The sequence below is a fragment of the Peromyscus maniculatus genome, chromosome 6 (genome assembly GCF_049852395.1).
Source record: "Peromyscus maniculatus bairdii isolate BWxNUB_F1_BW_parent chromosome 6, HU_Pman_BW_mat_3.1, whole genome shotgun sequence".
Lineage (NCBI taxonomy): Eukaryota > Metazoa > Chordata > Mammalia > Rodentia > Cricetidae > Peromyscus > Peromyscus maniculatus.
In genome coordinates, this window is record NC_134857.1 from 28,613,940 (window position 1) to 28,635,564 (window position 21,625).

Here is a 21,625-nt window from a genome sequence, read left to right on the forward strand (position 1 = left end):
GCTGGGGTAGGGGGGCAGGAGGAAGGAAAAGAGGGAGATCTATGGTTGGTATGTAAAAGAATAAAAAATTTCTTAATAAAGAAAAAAATGAAAATAGCGGAAAGGAGAAGAATGTAAAGACATTTAAGAAGACCAGTTGATCTCAGTGTCTCACTGGTAGATGGTCATCTGCCTGATGTAGGCAGGACAGAAGAGAAGATAAGGTTTTCCTTTTCTGAAGTTAATTGGGATTCTTTTAAATGAAATACCACCAAAGAAATGAAAATATGTCTACAGGAATGTTTGCAGTCTTGTTTGCAGAAGTGATTTCCAGTTTTCTCTTTTTCATTTAAATTTTACTATGCAAATCAAGAAGGCCAGAAAGACAAAATTTATAAGCAATACAAAATAACTTTGTAGTTTTATCCTAGGAGCAAATGATGGTAGTTAGCCTACATTCTGATAATTCTTTGTGTAATATTTGATGGTTATTATTTAAATTTTAGTGCCAGCTAACATTTTTCCTGAATCATATTTGCTTGGATAGGACTTTGGATGTGCAATCTGTCAATTTCAAATATTTCTAATTTTTAAAAATTGGACAATTTGTCTGGAGTATCTAGGAGAAAGCTTGCTTGGCCAGTATAAATGAAAAAGACACAGAGGGAACCAAATCCTCTATCATCTTTTGTGACATACGCAAAATACCACATAACTAATATAAAAAAAATTAGTAAAAATAAAAGATACAACAGCTGTAAAATTAGTTATCTTTCCTATTAATCGAAGTTCAAATACTTTTTCATTAAATATTTTAAAGGTATCAATTGTTCATAGTTTTGAATCTATGCTCATTATAACTCATTTCTAGGCCTTTAGTAGAAATTGATACTATTTCTGGGTGTTTTCTTTTTAAGTGAGTCCTTCCCAGCAACAGTATTTTAGCACAGAACAGGGCCTTGTTGCTCTCCATGTTCTAATGTTATGGATAAAAAGAGATGAATGTTGGTAAATTTATCCAAGAATCCGACCCATAAATTTCACATTTAGTCTAGCCCATTCTTTTCATACTGAAATCTCAACCTGTACCAAGCTAGCTTTCCATTCTGTGTCTGTTCCTCATGGAAACACCAGAGGCAACTATATTTGATAATATGCAAATAACTTACAGCACCAACACTTATACAACAGCAAGTCTAACTTGGTGAATGAATATGTTTTGTTGGGGTCATTTACAGGGTATGGTGAGGAGCTACCAAAACAGCTGCAAATACAGTTGTATCACCAAAGGCCCTATCAGCTTGGGTGACAGCTCATGGAAGCTGGAGACCTGGAGTGCACTGCACAACCTGCACACAACTCAAAAAAACAAAACAAACAAAAAAACAAAAAAACAAAAAACAGAAACTTCAACATGCCATTTCAATTGACTCAGTTGGTCATAACAGCCACCATGCAGTTCCATTGATCTCTGTTTCTTCCAGGCTTTTCTGGGGCTGGAGAACATGGGTTTCTGCTTATTTCAGGAAGCTCAGCTTACCCAAGACCCTCAGCAGTCTCTGCTGCTTATGCACTCTTAGGGAAAGAGGGACCCCTTGAAACTTTTCAGTTTCAGGAACTCCCTGAAGCTATTCTGAGTTGTTTACAGCCTGGAATTAAGGAGCTTCTTGCAAGATAGAGTGGTTTGCTTTCCCTTAGAGCAGTGGTTCTCAACCTTCCTAAGGCTGTGACCCTTTAAAACCAAGTTGCTCATGCTGTGGTGACCCCCCCCCCAAACATAACATTATTTTGTTGTTAGTTAATTTAACTGTAATTTTGCTATTGTTATAAATCACAATGTAAATATCTGATATGTACCACATCTAATATAGAACCTGTGGGGGTTGAGACCCACAGTTTGAGAACTACTACCTTAGATCATTCAGTTATTTTTACCTCCCTGTAAATATGCTGTGTTTCAATGTGCTTCCCTCTAACAGAGAAAGTTCTAATATTGGAGTTAATTTCTGTGAAAGAGAGATTATGATACTTCAACCACTTTAGTGAAATACACAAAAGCAAAATAAGAAAGAATGAAAAGAGTTCTGGAAATCTCCAACCACTCACACCATTAGTTGGTGAAGAAACCCTACCCTCAGATTATGGGAGTAGATACCACATATATCTGATGCTGGATAGACAGACAAGAAAGACAAAACAGGATCAGTCATATATTATCACAGCATGTGAGAGGACACAAAATACCACATAGAGTGTCACTGTGGTTGCATTCAGGAAGAGAGAAAAACAGTCTCCCTGAAACTCAGATGAGGAAGACATTGGTTGTCATTCCTACTCTGGAGAAAGAAGGAACAATTATGCCCAGCCGCCTTAATCAAAAATCAAAAACAAAAACAAACAAAAACCCAAACTGTTTGGCTAGGACACTAGATATCAGGAGGAGGTAAACAACTGCACAGTACTGTTGGGCATCCTCTTGACTGTGCCAGTTATCAAGGCTCTTGACTCTAGTGTCACCATTAGATCTTTAAAGCCTTGATATGAATTTACCACATGAAGATGAACTGAGATTTCTAGAAAGCAGCAAGGTCTCATTAAGATGAAAAATAAGTGCATGAGCAAGAGGAAGAAGGCCATATAGATACATATTCTTTAAAAACATGCATTTTATAGGTGTTCTTTGGCATTGAAAACAAAGAAAATTGAGAGACATATATACAATTAGTGTAGCCAATGTATACCACCAGGAATGTAGATTTATTAACACTCCATAACTCTAACAAAGAAGGATTAACTTCCCACTCCAAAATTTAAATGGACATTCTCTAAGGAAGTCATAGTTGATCCCACTTAAATTGTCTGTTTAGGAACATGAAATTTGATTGATGTTCTTTTCAAGAGCTCAACGTTGCTGAGTCCAGAGAGATGGCTCAGTCTTTAGGTGCTTATATAGCATGAAGACCTACATTTGATGACCTCCACTAAGACAGGAGAGTTGGTACACACATGTAATCCTAATTCTGTTGAAGAAATGCTAGAATAGTCTGTAAGGCTTATTGGTGAAGCAGTCTAGCTGAATTTAGAAGTTATTTGTTCGGTGAGAGACTTTGTCTCAAAAAAATATCGGTGAGAGACTTTGTCTCAAAAAAATAAGTTGGAAAGTTATAGAAAACAAGACATGCTGGCTTATAGCTCCTACATTCACAAATGTGCCTATGTACCTGCACACACCTGTTCACACACACACATACACACCAACATTGTCTCTTTTGAGAAATAAAGTAAATATCATCATCACTCTCAATAACACCTCAATCCTTTAAGTGATTGAGAAATATTCTGTATGACACATATAATGATATCTGTTATCCGATATTATAGAATTGTGGCAGACCCCAAAACCAAGCTATTCATTTATCTTATCGAAGTCCTAGTGTTTATTGTTATAGGAATCAAGTCCAGATTCTTGCTTCATGACAGGCCAATTAATTTAAGATATGAGGAAGACAACTTTATTTGAAAATATGGCTGAATGACTAGGGATGTAGGTTAATCATAGAATAAGTATGCATACTGTCCAGGATTAGGTGCATAGGTACAATCCCTCACACACAGACTCAGTCATGCATTAGGAAAATTTAGCTTTTTGAGAAGATGTAGAACAGTTGTCCACAGTCTATCTTGCCTGTAACATTACTTCAGAGTGGTTTGTGCAGACATATGATTGACATCTACAGACATGTAGGGCTCAGCTATGGGTGGCCTTGGGTGTGGACTTTTGTTACCTGTCCTAGTTTTATTTCTGTCACTAATAAATCACCCTGATCAAAAGCAAAATAGGGAGACAAGGGTTGGTTTAACTTACACTTCCAGGTCACACTCCATCATTGGGAGAAGTCAGAACAGAAACTGAAACCAGAATTGGAAGCCAAAATATGGAGGAATGCTACTTGCTGACTCACACACTATGGCTTAGCTAGCTTTCTTATATAACCCAGGAATGCCTGCTTAGGGATTGTACCTCCCACAATAGGCTTTGTCATTTCATATCAATAACAATCGAGACAATCCCCCACAGACACGCTCATGGTCCAATCTGAAGTAGGCAATGCCTCAGTTAAGGTTCTCTTCTCTAGGCCATGTCAATTTGACAGCTAAAGGTAACTAGGATGAAAATCCTTGAGAGTCAGAAGGACCATTTGAATCCAATGCCAAAGACAGAGCCACTAGGCTGGCCTTAACAACCAGTCCTCAGGCTTTCTGAGAACTAGAGCCGCTGTCATGCTTAACTCTCCATTCTTAGATTGAGAGGGGTCAACATGCTGTCTTACAAAAGTATGCTTTTATAAATCAACTCTTCCTGAAGGGCCCCTGACCCCTTTATAAATGCATGGAATAATCTTTTTATTATCAAGTTCTGAAAGCTCATAATATCATGGAATTTGATATGTATCTATTTTAATCCACACTTGTAGATGTAACCAACCGTCTTATTAAATAAGAAACACAGAAACAATGTAAAAGAGAAAGCCGAGAGGTCAGAGCTCAGAGCTAAAATCTCACCCTTCCTCCTGCTGTCCCAGCTTCGCGAAAAAAAAAAGACCTACTTCCTCTCGGTTCGTATTTTTAAAGTATGTTGTTCTGCCTTCTCATTGGTTGTAAACCCAAACACATGACTGCCTCGTCACTGTCTGAATGTACAGCCCCCTAGGTCTTAAAGGCATATGTCTCCAATGCTGGCTGTATCCCTGAACACACAGAGATCTTATGGGATTAAAGGCGTGTGCCACCACCGCCACACTCTTGCTATGGCTCTAATAGCTCTGACCCTGAACACACAGATATCTATGGGATTAAAGGCGTGTGCCACCACCGCCACACTCTTGCTATGGCTCTAATAGCTCTGACCCCCAGACAACTTTATTTATTAACATACAATCAAATTAATATTTCAGTACAAATCAAAATAATATTTCAATACAATTAGATTACCACATTTCCCCTTTTCTATTTTAATAAAAAGAAAAAAAGCAAAAGGTTATGACTAACAAAAGAAAAACTATATACAAAAGTACAATAACTATATACAATATATACAAGTAATAAATACCTAAACAGGTATTTGACGAATCAGAGAAAATAATTCCATTATCTATCCTATTTTGATAATTCCAAGATGTATCTAATGTACTTTCTATCCTAATTAATTTTCAACTATAACTAACTAATCTTCAACCATAACTAACTAATCTTCAACTCCCTCAGAGACCCAAGAAGGGAATAATATTAGCTAACAAAAATAAAAACAGGAAGTGCATGCAAGCAACTTCCAAAAAATTTTGTGAGTTGACAGAAACAGCCAGCTGCCTGGGCAGTCACCTGAGGTTTCTCCGCAGTGTTGGGGCATCATCTTCAGCCTATAGGCTTAGTGTATCTGACAGACTCATTTGTGAAGTAGGATGTACACAAGGTCAACAGTTCAACCTCACATTGGGTGAGAGCAGTCCACGTACCAGAAACACCTGAATTCCACTAGTGTCCTGTCATGATTCAGGATTTTAAATTCTGGAAATTGTTGACAGTTTTTTAATTCAGCTGTCCATTCTTCTTGGCTGTGTATATATGGCTTCATCTCAGCATCCCCTTCTTCTCCACATCCCTCTATTAAATGCCAGTCTACTTTTGAGAGGCATGAGCTTTCAGCTGCTGTTCCATTGTACAACAGAATCCATCGGCCCTCTGCCTGTTAAGCTGCCTTCGAAGAAAAGGGCACCGTACCTTTTCCGGATGCGAAGGCCACTTCAGGGATGGGGCCATATTGTCCTGGCATCAGAAGATGCCTTTTGATAAAGCCATAACCACACTTGTTTTGGCAAGAATCAGTAGTCCCTTGTTTCGTGATCTGTCTGTCCATTTTGTCCTGTTGATTCGAGGATACTTTGTTGTCCAGTGGCTAACTTTTGCCAGAATGAAAGTTGACTCCATATGCAGTTTCTTCAATGCCCATATTTTCTCTAAAGTAGATTGGTACTGCCAGGAGCCGACATGTCTCAAAAAAGAAGAATTTTCTAAGTTATTAAAACATTTTAAATGCCATATTCTGTAGATCTCTGAAGGGTTTGAAGATGACCTGTCTAAAACATCTCTGCTCAATTTTTAAAACATATCTAATATGACTACAAGTTCTATGATAATGTCTAACTACTAGCTTTCATTTCTTTATATCCTAATAGTTGATAATAATAACATTCAAGGATCAGAAATTTGCATTACATTGTTAAATGGATGGAATTAATACAATTAGAAATATACATATAGCATTTTCTAACAATATCAGTTTCAAATTTGTGTACAATATAAAACAATTCAATCCAATGTAAAGTATTTAAAACTAGTAATTGTCTTTTTCTTTTCTTTCTTTCTCTTTTTTTTTTTTTTTTAAACAAGAACCTTAAATCTAATCTCCTTTGCTTAGCCTTTTTCCTAACCCTTGACAATAACTTGTAACCAACCCCCCTAAATACTGAAAATTATCCCAGACCCAAAACCCATTAAAAAGACCAAAAAACCACCCGCCCCACACCACCTCTTTGGGAATGTGGGCGTCGTATTCTTAAAATTGCTTCCTGCTGGGTATGGGCGAAGTTTTCTTTATCCTGAAAGAAAAATTTTAGGTTAATTGTCAAATTCTAGGAGAGGTAACTATATCCTTCATTATCCAGTCTGTGTATAATGCCAAAGTTGAGGGTTTATCTCAAGTCCTTATTCAAGTAGTCTTTGAGACTGGATCATCTCAGCTAGTCATCTCAAATTTGCTCTGAGCACCTTGTAGTTCAAAGCTGATCTATGGATGATGTTTGTCAGCTTAATGATATTATTATTGTCCACGTGGAATTGTTGTTGTTGTGGGGCCCCATCTTCTTTCTGGAGACTTCAGTTGATGTTAGGCCTGGCCATGATTTCCTGCAGAAAACTGATAAGAGACTCGAACACAAAAACATATATATGCAGCTAGCCTTTTTTCTAGAATTAGTTAGTACTCTATGTGACCATTCATATCTTAACAAAGTTTAAAATGTATATATATATATTAATCTTGTAAATTTTGATATAAAATTTATACTTTGAGAACAGTTTAAAGAATCAGAATAGAATCAAAGAGTTGAGATTAGTAATAGAATAGTCCCTTAATTAATTTTGCTTTTGTCCTGTACCATAGCAGAAATGGCTCTTATTCTGGCATGATACAGGGAGTTTGCATTTTCCTTTTAACAACATGCTTGATTTTAAAGAAGGAGAGAGCCATTCTCCAACTCCAAAGTCAGCTTTAAATTTTAATTGAACTGGGACTGTTAGAAGACCAATAGTGTTAAATCTTTAGAGAAAAGCAGAAACAAACATTTAGGAAGACATAAAATTTTTTTAGATAATATATACCCATACACCGTTTCACTCTGTTTCTTGGGATAGATGATTTGTCCCTTTTCTTCAGTTGTCTCATTTGTCCAGTGTTCTTCAGATTCCTTAACCTTCATTCTCCTAAAAGACAAAAACAAAAACTTTTCCCCAAGACTAATTTTGGGGATGTTCCTTTTTGGCAAGTTATTATCTGATGAAATGAAAAGGCATGTTTTATTGATACAAGTTAGTTTAAATTGGATGTTCATGCTGGTTGATGAACTATCACCTCCTCTAATTAAGAGGTCTCTCTTGTTCAAATCGAACCTTTATCAATTTTGATGGTACCCACAGCTTATCTTCTCCTGTAGAAACAAAAGCAAAACCACGTCCCCAATGTAATACATACCCTGGTTTCCATTCTGAGGTCAGCACATCCTTAAAGTATATAGGCTGATTTAATTCTGTAGTTTTTTCTATTATCCAATGTCTCTCTGCAGCTGTTGTTCCTTTCTCATTGGCATTCAGAAAATTCAAAGTTAGAAGAGCATTATGCAGTCTATTTCTGGGGGTTTTCGTTACCCATTTCTGTTTATTTAGCATATCCTTTAGAGTTCTGTTTGATCTTTCTATAACTGCTTGACCTGTAGGATTATGTGGTATGCCTGTAATATGCTTTATATTGTAATAAGCAAAAAACTGTTTCATTTTAACAGAGACATATGATGGAGCATTGTCAGTTTTGATTTGTGCAGGTATACCCATGATGGCCATAACTTCTAGCAAATGAGTGATTACAGAATCAGCTTTTTCAGAACTCAAAGCAGTTGCCCATTGAAATCCTGAATAAGTATCGATAGTGTGGTGTACATATTTCAATTTTCCAAATTCTGCAAAGTGAAACACGTCCATCTGCCAGATTTCATTTCTCTGAGTACCCTTTGGGTTACATCCTGCTGGTAATGGCGTCTGATTGTAGAAGGAACAAGTAGGACATTTCTTTATTATTTCTTTGGCTTGTTGCCAGGTTATGGAAAAATCCTTTTTTAAACCTTTACTATTAACGTGATGTTTTTTATGAAATTCTGAGGCCTCCAGCACATTTCCTATCAATAATTTATCAATCTCTTCATTGCCTTGTGCTAGAGGGCCTGGCAGACCAGTATGGGATCGAATGTGAGTTATATATAAAGGATGATTCCTTTTCCTGATTGTATCTTGTAATTGAATAAATAGTGAAGTTAATTCTGAAGCATCAGGGATAAATTCTGCAGTCTCAATATGTAACACCACTCTTTCAGCATACTGAGAGTCAGTTACTATGTTGAGAGGTTCTGAAAAATCCATTAATACCAACAGAATAGCATACAATTCTGATTTTTGCACTGAATTATACGGACTTTGAACCACTTTACTTAAATTTTCTGATTTGTAACCTGCCTTTCCTTCTTTGTTGGCATCTGTATAAAATGTACGAACTCCAGATATGGGTTTTTGCCGTACAATTCGAGGCAAGATCCATTCAGCTCTCTTTATAAGATCAATTCTATTGCTTTTGGGATATTTGCTGTTAATTTCTCCCAAAAAATTACTGCAAGCTCTTTGCCAAGGTTCACTTTCTGTCCATAATTTTTCAATGTCCTCCTTAGTTAATGGTACGACAATTTCTGCTGGGTCTATGCCTGCTAATTGACGAAGTCTCAATTTTCCTTTGTAAATCAAGTCAGAGATTTTTTCCACATAAGTTTTTAATTTTTTATTTGGTTTATTTGGTAAAAATATCCATTCCAATATAATATCTTCCCTCTGCATTAATATTCCAGTAGGAGAACGCCTAGAAGGTAAAATAACCAAAATGCAATCCAGCTTTGGATCAATACGATTCACGTGTCCTTCATGCACTTTCTTTTCTACCAAGGCTAATTCTTTCTCAGCTTCAGGTGATAATTCTCTTGGACTATTTAAGTCCTTGTCACCTTCTAAGGTTTTGAACAAATTAGTCAGTTCATCATTTTTTACCCCAACAATAGTTCGTAGATGAGAAATATCTCCAAATAATCTTTGAAAGTCATTAAGAGTCTGTAGTCTATCTCTCCGAATTTGCACCTTTTGGGGTCTAATTTTTTGTAGCTCTATTTTATATCCTAAATAATTAATAGAATCTCCTCTTTGTATCTTTTCAGGAGCAATTTGTAATCCCCAGCGAGGCAAAATTTTCTTTACTTCTTCAAACATTATTTCTAAAGTATCTGCATTTGAGTCAGCTAGTAAAATATCGTCCATATAATGATAAATTATAGATTTAGGAAATTTTTTACGTATCACTTCCAATGGTTGCTGTACAAAATATTGGCACAGAGTTGGGCTATTCAACATTCCCTGTGGGAGGACCCTCCATTGAAATCTTTTAACCGGTTGAGAATTATTATAAGTAGGCACTGTAAAAGCAAATCTTTCTCTGTCTTTTTCTTGTAAGGGTATTGAAAAGAAACAGTCTTTTAAATCAATAACTATGAGAGGCCATCCTTTTGGTAACAGAGTAGGCAAAGGCATCCCAGATTGTAGAGAACCCATTGGCTGAATTACTTTGTTAATTGCCCTAAGGTCTGTTACCATTCTCCATTTACCAGATTTCTTTTTAATAACAAATACAGGAGAATTCCAAGGGCTGGTTGATTCTTCAATATGCTGAGCATTTAACTGTTCTTCTACCAGCTCTTCTAAAGCCTGGAGTTTCTCTGTTGTTAAAGGCCATTGCTGGACCCATACAGGCTTGTCTGTTAACCATTTTAAAGGTAGAGCTGTTGGTGTCTTTGGAAGATCATCAGTTATTGTGCCCTGTTCTTGTATAATATGGATGGCTGGTGACCACTCATTAGAACAATATCTTCTAATATTTCTCTCAGTAACATGTGCTAGTTTATGATTTGTTTCTGAGATTGGAGGGATGTTAATCTGAGTATTCCATTGTTGCAACAAGTCTCGACCCCACAGGTTCATAGTTATGTTAGCCACATATGGTTTTAATTTTCCTCTCTGTCCTTCTGGACCTATACATTCGAGCCATCTTGCACTCTGTTTCACCTGAGATAATGTCCCAATTCCTAACAGTTGAACGTTTACCTCCTGAAGAGGCCAAGTTGGATGCCAAAATTCTGGTGCAATTATGGTAACGTCCGCACCTGTGTCTACCAGACCAGACAACAAAACACCATTTATTTTTATCGTTAATTTTGGTCTTTGTTCATTAATAGAAGTTTGCCAAAAAATTTTCTTTATGTTTTCTCCTGAATTTTCTATTCTCTCTGTTTCATCATTCTGACCAGCATGATTTATTCCAATAGGCATTTGGTTATTTAATCGCTCTCCAGAGCAGGCATTTCCTCTATGGCTGCCGGAAAGGTTTGAACTGGATTTGCACTGGGGGCCTGCCTGAGGCCCCTCTGGGAGTTTCCCGAAGACTGAGGCAAAGGATTACCCTGTCTGTCCTTTGTTGATCTACATTCGTTGGTCCAGTGTTTTCCCTTACCACACCTTCTGCATACTCCAGAAGGAAGGGGCATTCTGTTGCCATTGTTCCTTGAAGAAACATTGTTTCTGGAAATGACCTGTCTACAGTCCCTTTTCAAATGTCCTTGCTTTCCACATCCAAAACATCTAACACTCCTCAAACCTTTTGAAATTACTTCTCCTACCCATGTATCATCATGCTCATCAGCTTCAACATTAATTGTTTCTCTAATCCAATCTTCCATAGGTGCAGATCTTGCCCTTAATGGTCTGATTATTCTTTTGCATGCTGCATTCGCATTCTCAAAGGCCAAAGATTCAATTATTGCCTTACCAGCTTCTGAATCCGAGACCGTTCTCTTTACTGCTGAAGCCAGTCTTTGTAAAAAATCTGTAAAAGACTCTTTTGGGCCTTGCTTCACCTTTGTAAATGACTCAGATTTTTTTCCTGGTTCCTCAACTTTGTCCCATGCATTCAAGGCTGCCGTTCGACATAAAATTAGGGTTTGGACATCATATAAACATTGTGCTTGTGCTGAAGCATATTGGCCTTCGCCCATAAGCTGATCCTGGCAAACTTGTACTCCTTTATCCCTCCATTGTTTTTCTATGTTTTTAGCCTCCTCCTTAAACCAAGTCAGAAATTGAAGTCTCTGGCTGGGTTCCAGAACACCTTGTGCGAGGTCCCGCCAGTCCTGTGGTACTATCCTATTATATGTTGACCAAGTGTTTAACATTTGCTTTACATATGGGGAATGCATGCCATAAGATACTATTGCCTCCTTAAACCTTTTTAAATCCAACATTTCAATTGGAGCCCAAGTATTTTGTGTAGCCATTTGATCAGGCATCTGCTGTACTGTTACAGGATAAATTAAGGGTGACTGTGTGAAAACAGGCTTTCTTTCTGCAACCTTATGATCCCGACTTGAAACAACTTCACTGTTAATTTCTTCTGTCTGAATTTTTACAGGTTTAACAAGTTCTTCTAACGCTGTTATCCTGGCACTTAAATTGACTATCTTTTTAAATATTAAAATGTGGATTATTATAGTGATGAGGTGCATAATTCCACCAATACTAATATTATATAGTTGTTCCATTGCCAGACTGCCTAAAATTTCGAACAAAAACCAATTTTCTTCCAATGTACACATAAAACCCATTTGTTTTTTAATGTGGAAAAAAATTCTCTTTTAGATAGTTTCCTTTAAAATATCTGATATATTATGACTTACCAAATCTGCGTAGAACAGTAGAAATCCGAGGGGATTTTCAAAGCAGCCACCTAGTGTCCCAGGTGTAAATCCAGAGAGAGAGAGAGAGAGAGAGAGAGAGAGAGAGAGAGAGAGAGAGAGGAAAGAGAGAACGCACAAGAAAGCGTAGCCGGCTAAAGCTTAAATGCAGCCACGTGTTCCCTCTTGTGCCGAGTCAAGGCTTGGGTCTGGCTTCCTTAAGCTCCGACCACGTGCGTTGGCTTTACGGGCAGGTCTGAGTTGTTTGTAGCACCGGCTTTAGGCAAGCTGCTCACAGACCTAGGCCCGGGCTAGAAGTTGCTACCCGGACTAGGACGCCAGCAGCTCGGACTAAGAAGCCGATCGCCGCCGGCCGCCGTGTGCCGCCGCTGCCGCCGCCGCCGCTGCCGCCGCCGCCGCCGCCGCGGGCCGCCTGCCGCCCTTGCGGGAAAGCGGACCTGCCGCCAAGCCAAGCAGTTTTTAATGGATTCTTGTCACGTTGGGCGCCAGATGTAGATGTAACCAACCGTCTTATTAAATAAGAAACACAGAAACAATGTAAAAGAGAAAGCCGAGAGGTCAGAGCTCAGAGCTAAAATCTCACCCTTCCTCCTGCTGTCCCAGCTTCGCGAAAAAAAAAAGACCTACTTCCTCTCGGTTCGTATTTTTAAAGTATGTTGTTCTGCCTTCTCATTGGTTGTAAACCCAAACACATGACTGCCTCGTCACTGTCTGAATGTACAGCCCCCTAGGTCTTAAAGGCATATGTCTCCAATGCTGGCTGTATCCCTGAACACACAGAGATCTTATGGGATTAAAGGCGTGTGCCACCACCGCCACACTCTTGCTATGGCTCTAATAGCTCTGACCCTGAACACACAGATATCTATGGGATTAAAGGCGTGTGCCACCACCGCCACACTCTTGCTATGGCTCTAATAGCTCTGACCCCCAGACAACTTTATTTATTAACATACAATCAAATTAATATTTCAGTACAAATCAAAATAATATTTCAATACAATTAGATTACCACACACACTGAAGGCACCTGGTAAATTCTTTGAACCTACAAATGAAACAAATGATTTTGAAATTTTTCTTGTTATTATTTAATCATCTTTGCTTATCAGATTCTTTATTCCTTACAGATTGAACTTCCTCTACTAACTTCTGTTTTTTATTACTTATTTTCAACATCTACTTTCCACAATAACATAGGATCTGTTTATTGCATGTTTATCTTCTAATTTTTATTGGGATTTTTTTCATCCTCTAAGATGCTTGTAATCTAAACTTCCATTAGATTAAAAAGTTTATTGTTACCTTTATAATGCTAATTCTAAGAAGTTTCCCTTTATATTCCTTGACACAGTTATTTGAACTCTTTTCACACATTTAAACTCTTTTCCTATTCACCTGAATGTATGGATGAGAGACATCTCAGTGAATAGTGTGTCTTTCTTGTAATTATGGTTAAAATGCTATATAAATGGAGATAACACACTGCTACAGATTTTTCTGGCACATATTAAATTTTGGACACAATTCTAACAAGAAAGAATAGAAATGTATCACGACTATTTTTACAGTATACTTTAAATGGTAAACTGTTGACGAGAAGCATTTATTGAGTATGTAGGTATATAGAGTCCTTTAGTGGAATCATTTGATTAGGGAATTCACATTATTGTGTTTAGGTATATTTTCCTTAAGTAAGTTCTCCTTCCTAGAAGCATAACCCTAGTACTTGGGCTCTCAAAGTTAATTGGTAAAAGAAACCCGGGAGACTGAATACCCAGATGTCTAGTATGATGATCAGACATTAAACTCTGCCTTCTGTCTTCCAATCTAGGCACTGTCTGTGCTACCCTCCAAGAGGATAAGCCTTTCTTCCAACTCGAGTGAACACTTGACCGCCTACCTGTGTGGGCAGATGAGGGCATCTGGGAGGTCTAACGACATCTTAATGGCATTTTTTGATCCTGCTCTTGGTTTAGTTTCACTCTCACTCTTCAGCTAATTTGCAGGATCAGTTTCTGAGCCTTTGGGATTTTCTGTGCAATAAATCTTACATCTTCTTTCTACTCTGTTTGTTACTAAGAATTAAATGGTGTCAATATTGTTATGTTAGGTACACCCAATTGTGCTTTAAAGTTCCCCAAATGTAAGAGGTGCTTTCTCATGTTTCTTTTATTGTTTCTTCTGTTTTTTTTTTTAAACTTTTTTTCACATTAGGAAAATTTTAAGAGGAAGAAAGGCTAGTACAAAAATTTACCTCTCCAATTTCTTTAACCAGAACCTTGAAAATGAAATTTATACGTAATGAGCAAACCTTTGTGATACCCACAGAAGAACATCAGGAGATAATCTTACCCCTCATAGCTTTGAAACCTTAGCTGTAAAATACCTGTTAGTATAGCTTTTATTCTTGCTATGGCTTTATTGGAAAGTGTTGTTATGTTTGAGATAAAATAACATTTGAATGAATAATCAAAATGTAAAAGTAAACAATGCATTTTTCATTACATATCAACAATGAAAACCATACCACACACAATTCATTTACTTAAATGTAACATTTATAATAATTTATTTTTCCTTTTGTTTTGCAACAACTGTACCCTTATTATCAAATGTAAATTGGTCTTATTAACATTCAGTATGTGTGATATACATTGTTACCTGTTGTTTGTTGTATCTAGCATCAGTGATTATTTAGACAACTCTTTTTAAGATTATATTTTTCAAATGAAGATTTATTTTTAAAAATAGCACAAAATAGCATATTTTTCTTTTGTTACATTGGTTTATTTGCCATATTGTTCTAATTTGATTAGGACCTGAGATTAGAGTCTAAATGGTAACAGGAAACTAGCAAGCTTCAGCACTGGAGGTCAATTTAATTACACTGTGCATGACAGAAACTAGGCCATGTGGGTATTGCCTTTGCCACCAGCAATTGACACCTGTGTGTTAATGAGCTGGTAATTAAGAATTGGCACATACAGACACAGTTTACTGTTTGGGACTGGGATAACCATATGCTACTCAACTTCTCTGCTAAGCACTTTGTTAGCTTTAGAACCACACAATTATGTTTCTGAGATTTCTTAAATGCTAATCCCCCCTCAAAAGATAAAAAGCAGGTCATTTTTCATCATTTTAAGTGTAAGCAACTTGCTGAATTCAAAAAGTTTAATTTGAAGAGCAAAATGTTTGAAAAAATATAGCTGAAGAATTTGTTTAAAAAACAATATGTTTGTTCAGTTTAAAATTATTATAGGATTTCCATCTTAAAAGGTCTTTTGTATATTTTTAAAGGCCAAAAGTGACTTTGCATAAACAGACACATGTAGAGAGACAGCCTCTGTTATTCAAACCTTTCTCTTGAAGGGACGTGGACTATAACAAACCAGCTTTGAGAAATCACAGTGGGAGGAGGCAGGGGACATCTCTGTGACATCAGGGTAGAACAGCATCTATGGTTTCCTCTTTGAGAAGCTCCTTGTATACTGTTTGTTTGTTTCTTGTGCTGTTTGCAGAAATGCTGTGGATGCAGCTGCGTGGAGAGGCTCATTTGACAAAAGATGGAGGCAAGCAAACAACCACATGACTGAGCTCAGAAGCCGATTCTCGACTTGAGGCATTCGGATAAGACTTCTCCCCAGCAGACAGCGTGACCGAAAAGCTCCCGTGAGACTTTAGCCGGGCACTAACTGAGCTGCACTAATTCCAAACCACACAAACTGTGAGATAAATGTGGGAGGGTTATGCTGCTCTCTTCCTGGGAGTCTTGTTTAGCAACAATAGATAGCTAATACAATAGATAATTGAGAAACACATTGTCTGTTACAGTACTATAAGCATTGACTTTTCTGGTGTGGCGTGGCTATTTTCTCAAACAACATATATAATGTGCACTTGTTGTTTCTTTGCTTTGCTCTTCAATTTTCGCTTCTACTTTACTCCTCATCACTCACACAACACACACACACACACACACACAATATTAATATATTGGCTTAAAAATATAAAATGTTCCCATCAAGTGAAATATGCATTAACTTTGGTGACTTTCAGTTGTGGGAATTACTTCTAATTTTCTTCTTTGAAAGCATTTACTTTTTCATAAAACCCTCTGTAGGACATATAGCCTTTTATATGCAGATTGGTATAATTACACTTTGAAATATCTTTGAATTCCCTGTAGCTTAAACTGAGAACATGAAAGGCCAAATGTTATATTGAGCTGAAGGATATAAAAGTGCGAGTACATCAATCCAAAATGGGATATAGAAATGAACGGCGCTACACAGCACAGCCCGTTTCTGACAGATTATTGAAGAGTCTTTAACTACAGAGACTGTCATCCCTAGCAAGAGAATCCTGCCTGGGAATGGCCTAATCTGTTGATGTTTGTTATCCTTTTTGTACCAAAATGCGAATACCTATGAAGCAAATCAAGAGACCTAGTGTAACAAAAGCTTTACCTCTTTTCGAGGACAGTGGCCTAACCTCCACCACAGAGCAGAATGTTATAAGGAAGGAATTATCTACCCGATCTATCATGCCAGAAATGTTAAACATTACATTTCAGGAAGTCAATAGAAAACCCACATGGCAACAGCGAAACTTTCAAGATCTCAGCAACAAACAAGGAGTTCTCTTCCACGTGGAAGCATGTTCCCAGGTCCAGTGTAGGCATGTCCAGAGTATTTAAAAAGGAGAGGGAATTTACAGCACTTCCTGCTATTCCAGGTGACTGGGATTCAGTTCTCACTGGATACATGGAGAGTTACGACTCTCCATTATTCAAAGTCCAAGGGGTCACATACCTGCCTCTGGCAGACCTACTCACCAGTGCACATACATACATGCAGGCAAAACACACATACATGGAAATTTAAGTAAAATGTTGTTTTTAAGAAAAGTATCCAAAATGCCTTCATTCCTTTTTACCAACAATGGGAAACTAAAAGAAGCTCAGAGGGTCTGTGCAAAGCCAAAACTTGCCATCAACACTTAACTTATTAGGAACAAATTACATGAAACTAACTTTATTTTAAGAGTATGTTCTGCTAACTTTTAATAGTCTATAAATATCATGATTGCTTTCACTTAAGTAGATCTCATAATTAGTCTTTTGAATTAGCAATACATAAAGAACCTTTTGTCTTTTTTATGTAAAGGGCATGCCTTCTTATAAAATTAAATTCCTTATAAATAACTGAAAAAAAAATCCATCTAAACTGGTTAACAACAACAACAACAAAATTTTGAAAATTCAAAACAAAATGACCTAAATTCTGGTGTCTCCAGAATGCAGCAATTCTAACCAGCTTCACTTGAAATGAAAGATAGAGGATAAACGTTTTGAATAAGAAATACTTATAAACCAATGGTAATTCACAGAGAAATGAGGAGGCAATGGATTGTAATCGTTATGCATTCAATCTAGGCTAGGGAGTTTTCCCACTTTTGGCATCTTGCACAACCCACCACTTATTAATCTTCAAAATATGTATGGAAGGAAATGATGATAATTCAAGTAGTATTTTAGGAAAACATAATTGTCAGTTTGCTCTGAAACTGTCATTTTTAAAACACAACAATTTGAAATGTCTTTTTTTTTTCTGGGACAAATGACAAAATTTTGAATATTTGAATGTTTCAGACATGCACTAACAAATTAGTGCATATAAGGAATTAGAACTGTCCTTGATAACCAACTGAACAAATAGGAAATAGATGACCTAGAATGATGCTAAGACATCTGAATCACTACCTGCACTACTTGAAAACCATGCATCATTACTAAAGCTCTATGGTTAATTCAGACACTTAGATCAGTTCTCACATCTAAATTTGACCATATATACAATTCTTTGTGGGACGATATTTGACAAAACAATCCCTATTATGTAGGTGGAGTATCATTTTATGTTCTGTGACTGGACCCTGCCATGAATTCATCTAGGATTCTTGCTGGGAAGAGAAGACTCTCTAAATTCCTACAAGGCTCTTAATAACCCAATAAAATGTTTATAGTTATTATCTGATAAATATTCATTACATCTTATTCTTCTGATAAGTGTAATAATTGATGCTATTTTGTTAAAATATGATATAAAAAAACCCATGCGTTTTTGTGTGACTCTATAGTATAGCACAAACCAAGGAAAAATGCCAGAATGGTCTTTAAAATAGGTTAAAAATAATTATGAGGTTAAAAATAATTGTGAGAAAGCTAGTGCTTTCTCAGTTGGTCTGAGCAGTTCATCTGGGAAAAGCAGTGTGCTCTTTGTTACATCACTTACATCAAAAGGAACTCATCCACGCGTCAACACAAGACAAGCTGAGACACATAAACTTATTTCTAAATGCTATGGCTAGTGAACACTGGAGCTTGGAAATGACCTATGATCTGTGGGAGCCTGTTGTCATTTTTTCAGTTTAAAGAAGAAGATAGGATGGAGCACTTCTCAAAGTAATGTTTCGTTGGAATGATCCAAAATAGATTCTGAATTTTAAAGAGAAATTATTGCAGAGGCATAAATCCCTACACTATGCACTATGACTATAGAGATAGGTGATTTATTCAGAACTTATGGTACAATCAATAAGAATGATGGGAAGAGTTTAATGGTTAAATTAAACTTAAGACTTTATTATATGTATAACGATAAAAGTTCTTCTGTATTGAGTACCTTTGTTATTTTTTTTGCCAAAATGTAAGAATCTAATAAAATAGTATATAAAAATGTGTAGCTATATTTTTTTTGTGGCAAAGTGTATATATAGTCAATGTGTAGTTTTGTTTTTTTTTTAAATCTTTCCTGGAAGGGACATGGAAGCTCAAAATGACTCCAGAGTTTCATGAAATTTACAAGGATCAGAAAAAGTAACAAGATTCACAAGGTTACTTCTAAAGGTTAGAAAAGCATCAAGAAATTGCTGGGAGAGGAGACTCTCCAAAGCATCTGTCTGCAAACTGGGTAGGAAGCTCCAGGGATACAGCTTCCTTGTTCACATGCCTTGGTGGGCTTTTCCATGATGCGCAGCCTTGGAATCAGCCATGTTCTTGTAAGTAATGCCAATAAATGCATTGGCTTACTAAAATATACTACAGTGGAATAGCCTCGTTTGACAGCCTTCAGTGCCCTACGCATAGTGAACAGATATTTATTCCTCCTCAGGAAAAATCAGTAGTAGCATACATGGGGAGAAGATGAAAGCAAGAAATCTCCTAGTTTAAACCTCACAACATATGTTACTGAAGCCTCACTTTAACTAACTGGGTGGGAGCAAGTGAAGAGGAAATTATAGGGAATTTCATTTTCAAAAGGACATTGTATGTTCTATCATTTTCTGAGAGATTTCAAATTCTTTATCATATTAACAGTCTCTTGGGAGTTTTTCCATAAAACAATCTTGTTTAAAAGTATTTTAGCCTCACATTCCAAACCACTGACCATAAAAATGTTTTTGCACAAAATTAGCATCCCTAAATGAGAGTTATGAAGGACATATTTTGGGAAATGTTGATTTACCATTCCACTTACTTCTCAGAAATAGAAAATTGGGCTGTGAGAAATGTGGCCTAAACTTGTGTGACAAAATAACAGCTGAAATGCAATAACTAGAAAATTTGATGCACATCAGACATAGCAAATGAGGTTTTTAATATAGTTTGGGTTAAGGTCATTATGGTAGTTATTTTTCAACTGAAAAAAATTCATACAATATATTTTGATCATTTTCCCTCCCCTACTTCTTCCAAGATTTTCCCACTTCCCTAAGCACACAATTTTATGTTCATTTTGTCTAAGTCATAATAACTTTTTAGAATAACAAACTGGGGGGCAAAGTATTTAGCTGGCTCAGTGAAGAAAGGACTTGCTGCGCAAGTCTAAGGATCAGAGTTCTGATTCCCCAGAATCTACATCAACAACTAGGTTTGTGGGGCAGCCACTAGTAATCCTAGTTACTGGAAAGTTAAATTGGGGGAAGCTGGCCTGCTCGACTACCTAGATTTGGCAACTTTTGGGTTCAACCAGTGAAGGGAAGAATTATCAAAAAGGGCACCCAAGCTAGGAGTGATGGTACACACTTTGAATGCCAGCACTCTGAGTTACAGGCAGGTGGATTTCTGTGAGTTTGAGACCAGCCTGTCTACATAATGAGTTCCAGGACAACCAGGGCTAGTTAGAGACCCTGACTCAAAAAGAAAGAAAGAGACAAAAATATAAACAAAGAAACAGGGTACTCAAGGTCAGCCTCTGGCCTCTATGTGCTTGCTCACATGTGCTTGTGTATCTACCCATGCACAGGTGAACACACACACACACACACACACACACACACACACACACACACACACACACACACACCAAACATAATACACAAACGTACATCTAAAAGTAATTTGCTCTGGTTTCCTTTTCTTCTTTCTTTCCTTCCTTCCTCCCCCTCTCTTCTGTGTCTCTCTTTCTTTTTCTTATTTCTTCCTTTCTTTTTTTTATAATTTATGCCTAATACTTGAGTCCCCCTCATTGGATTATTTATTCATTGACACAATTCATGGTTTATTACATATATAATTTATACTGCTTTTGACATACTGTAAACAGATGGTGTAATGATTACTTTTCCCACAGCATGTTAAATATCCTTGGAAGAATTGTACAGGAGGTGAGAAGAATCATCACAAAGGGTCATCAGTTCTCTCACTCTTTTTCTAAGATTTGTAAACACTGCTTTAGTGGTGTGTGTGTGTGTGTGTGTGTGTGTGTGTGTGTGTGTGTGTGTGTGGTGATGTTATCAAAGAAGAGACCATCTCCTTGAAACATCACTTTATAAAATGCAAACATTGGGTCAGTACAAAAGGTGGACTGCCTTGGTTTTTGAGAAATGTTTGAGTTCAAATCATGTGTCTCCCACTGTTATGGTTAGTTTTCAATGTCAGCTTACCTTAACTTAGAATCACCTGGAAAAAGTGTAGCAGGTGACCAATTATCTAGACCAAGTTGGTTGTGAACATTCCTGTGGGATGGTCTTGACTGTCAACTGAGCCAGTCCCTGTGAGCAGTATCAATTCGTAGCAGAGATCCTAAATTATATAAGATAGAAGAAAGCAAATGGGAGAAAGAAGCAAGCAGCCTGACCATTTATTTGTTTCTGCTCTTGAATATGATGTCGTATGACTGGCTACTTGAGTGTGTATGCCTTTGACTTCCCCAAAATGATGGAGTGTAACCTGGAATTGTAAGATGAATAAACTTTCCTTCCCTATGTTGCTTTTTGTCAGGATATTTTATCATAGCCACAGACATGAAGCACACTGGCTCACAAACTGTCAGTGTAGCAACATCATACTTAAAATACTGCTGGAGGACTGAGTAGGTCTTTTTCAATACTGTTACTTAATAAGTAGTCACAAACATATTTTTAGTGCTCATCACCATACTTGAAATTACTTGTGTCTAGGAGTCAAACTAACT

The 21,625-nt window shown here is 37.0% G+C and overlaps 1 protein-coding gene across 1 annotated transcript in view; it reads left to right on the forward strand.

The window, feature by feature from the left end:
- Window positions 1-21,393, forward strand: part of Pcdh10 (protocadherin 10) — a 71,513-nt gene extending 50,120 nt beyond the window's left edge. The window contains exon 5 of the mRNA XM_006994545.4: window positions 15,668-21,393. Within this exon, the coding sequence (XP_006994607.1) occupies window positions 15,668-15,738 (71 nt within the window). The 3' untranslated portion in view covers window positions 15,739-21,393. The remainder of the gene's footprint in view (window positions 1-15,667) is intronic.
- The last annotated feature ends 232 nt before the right edge of the window (window positions 21,394-21,625 follow it).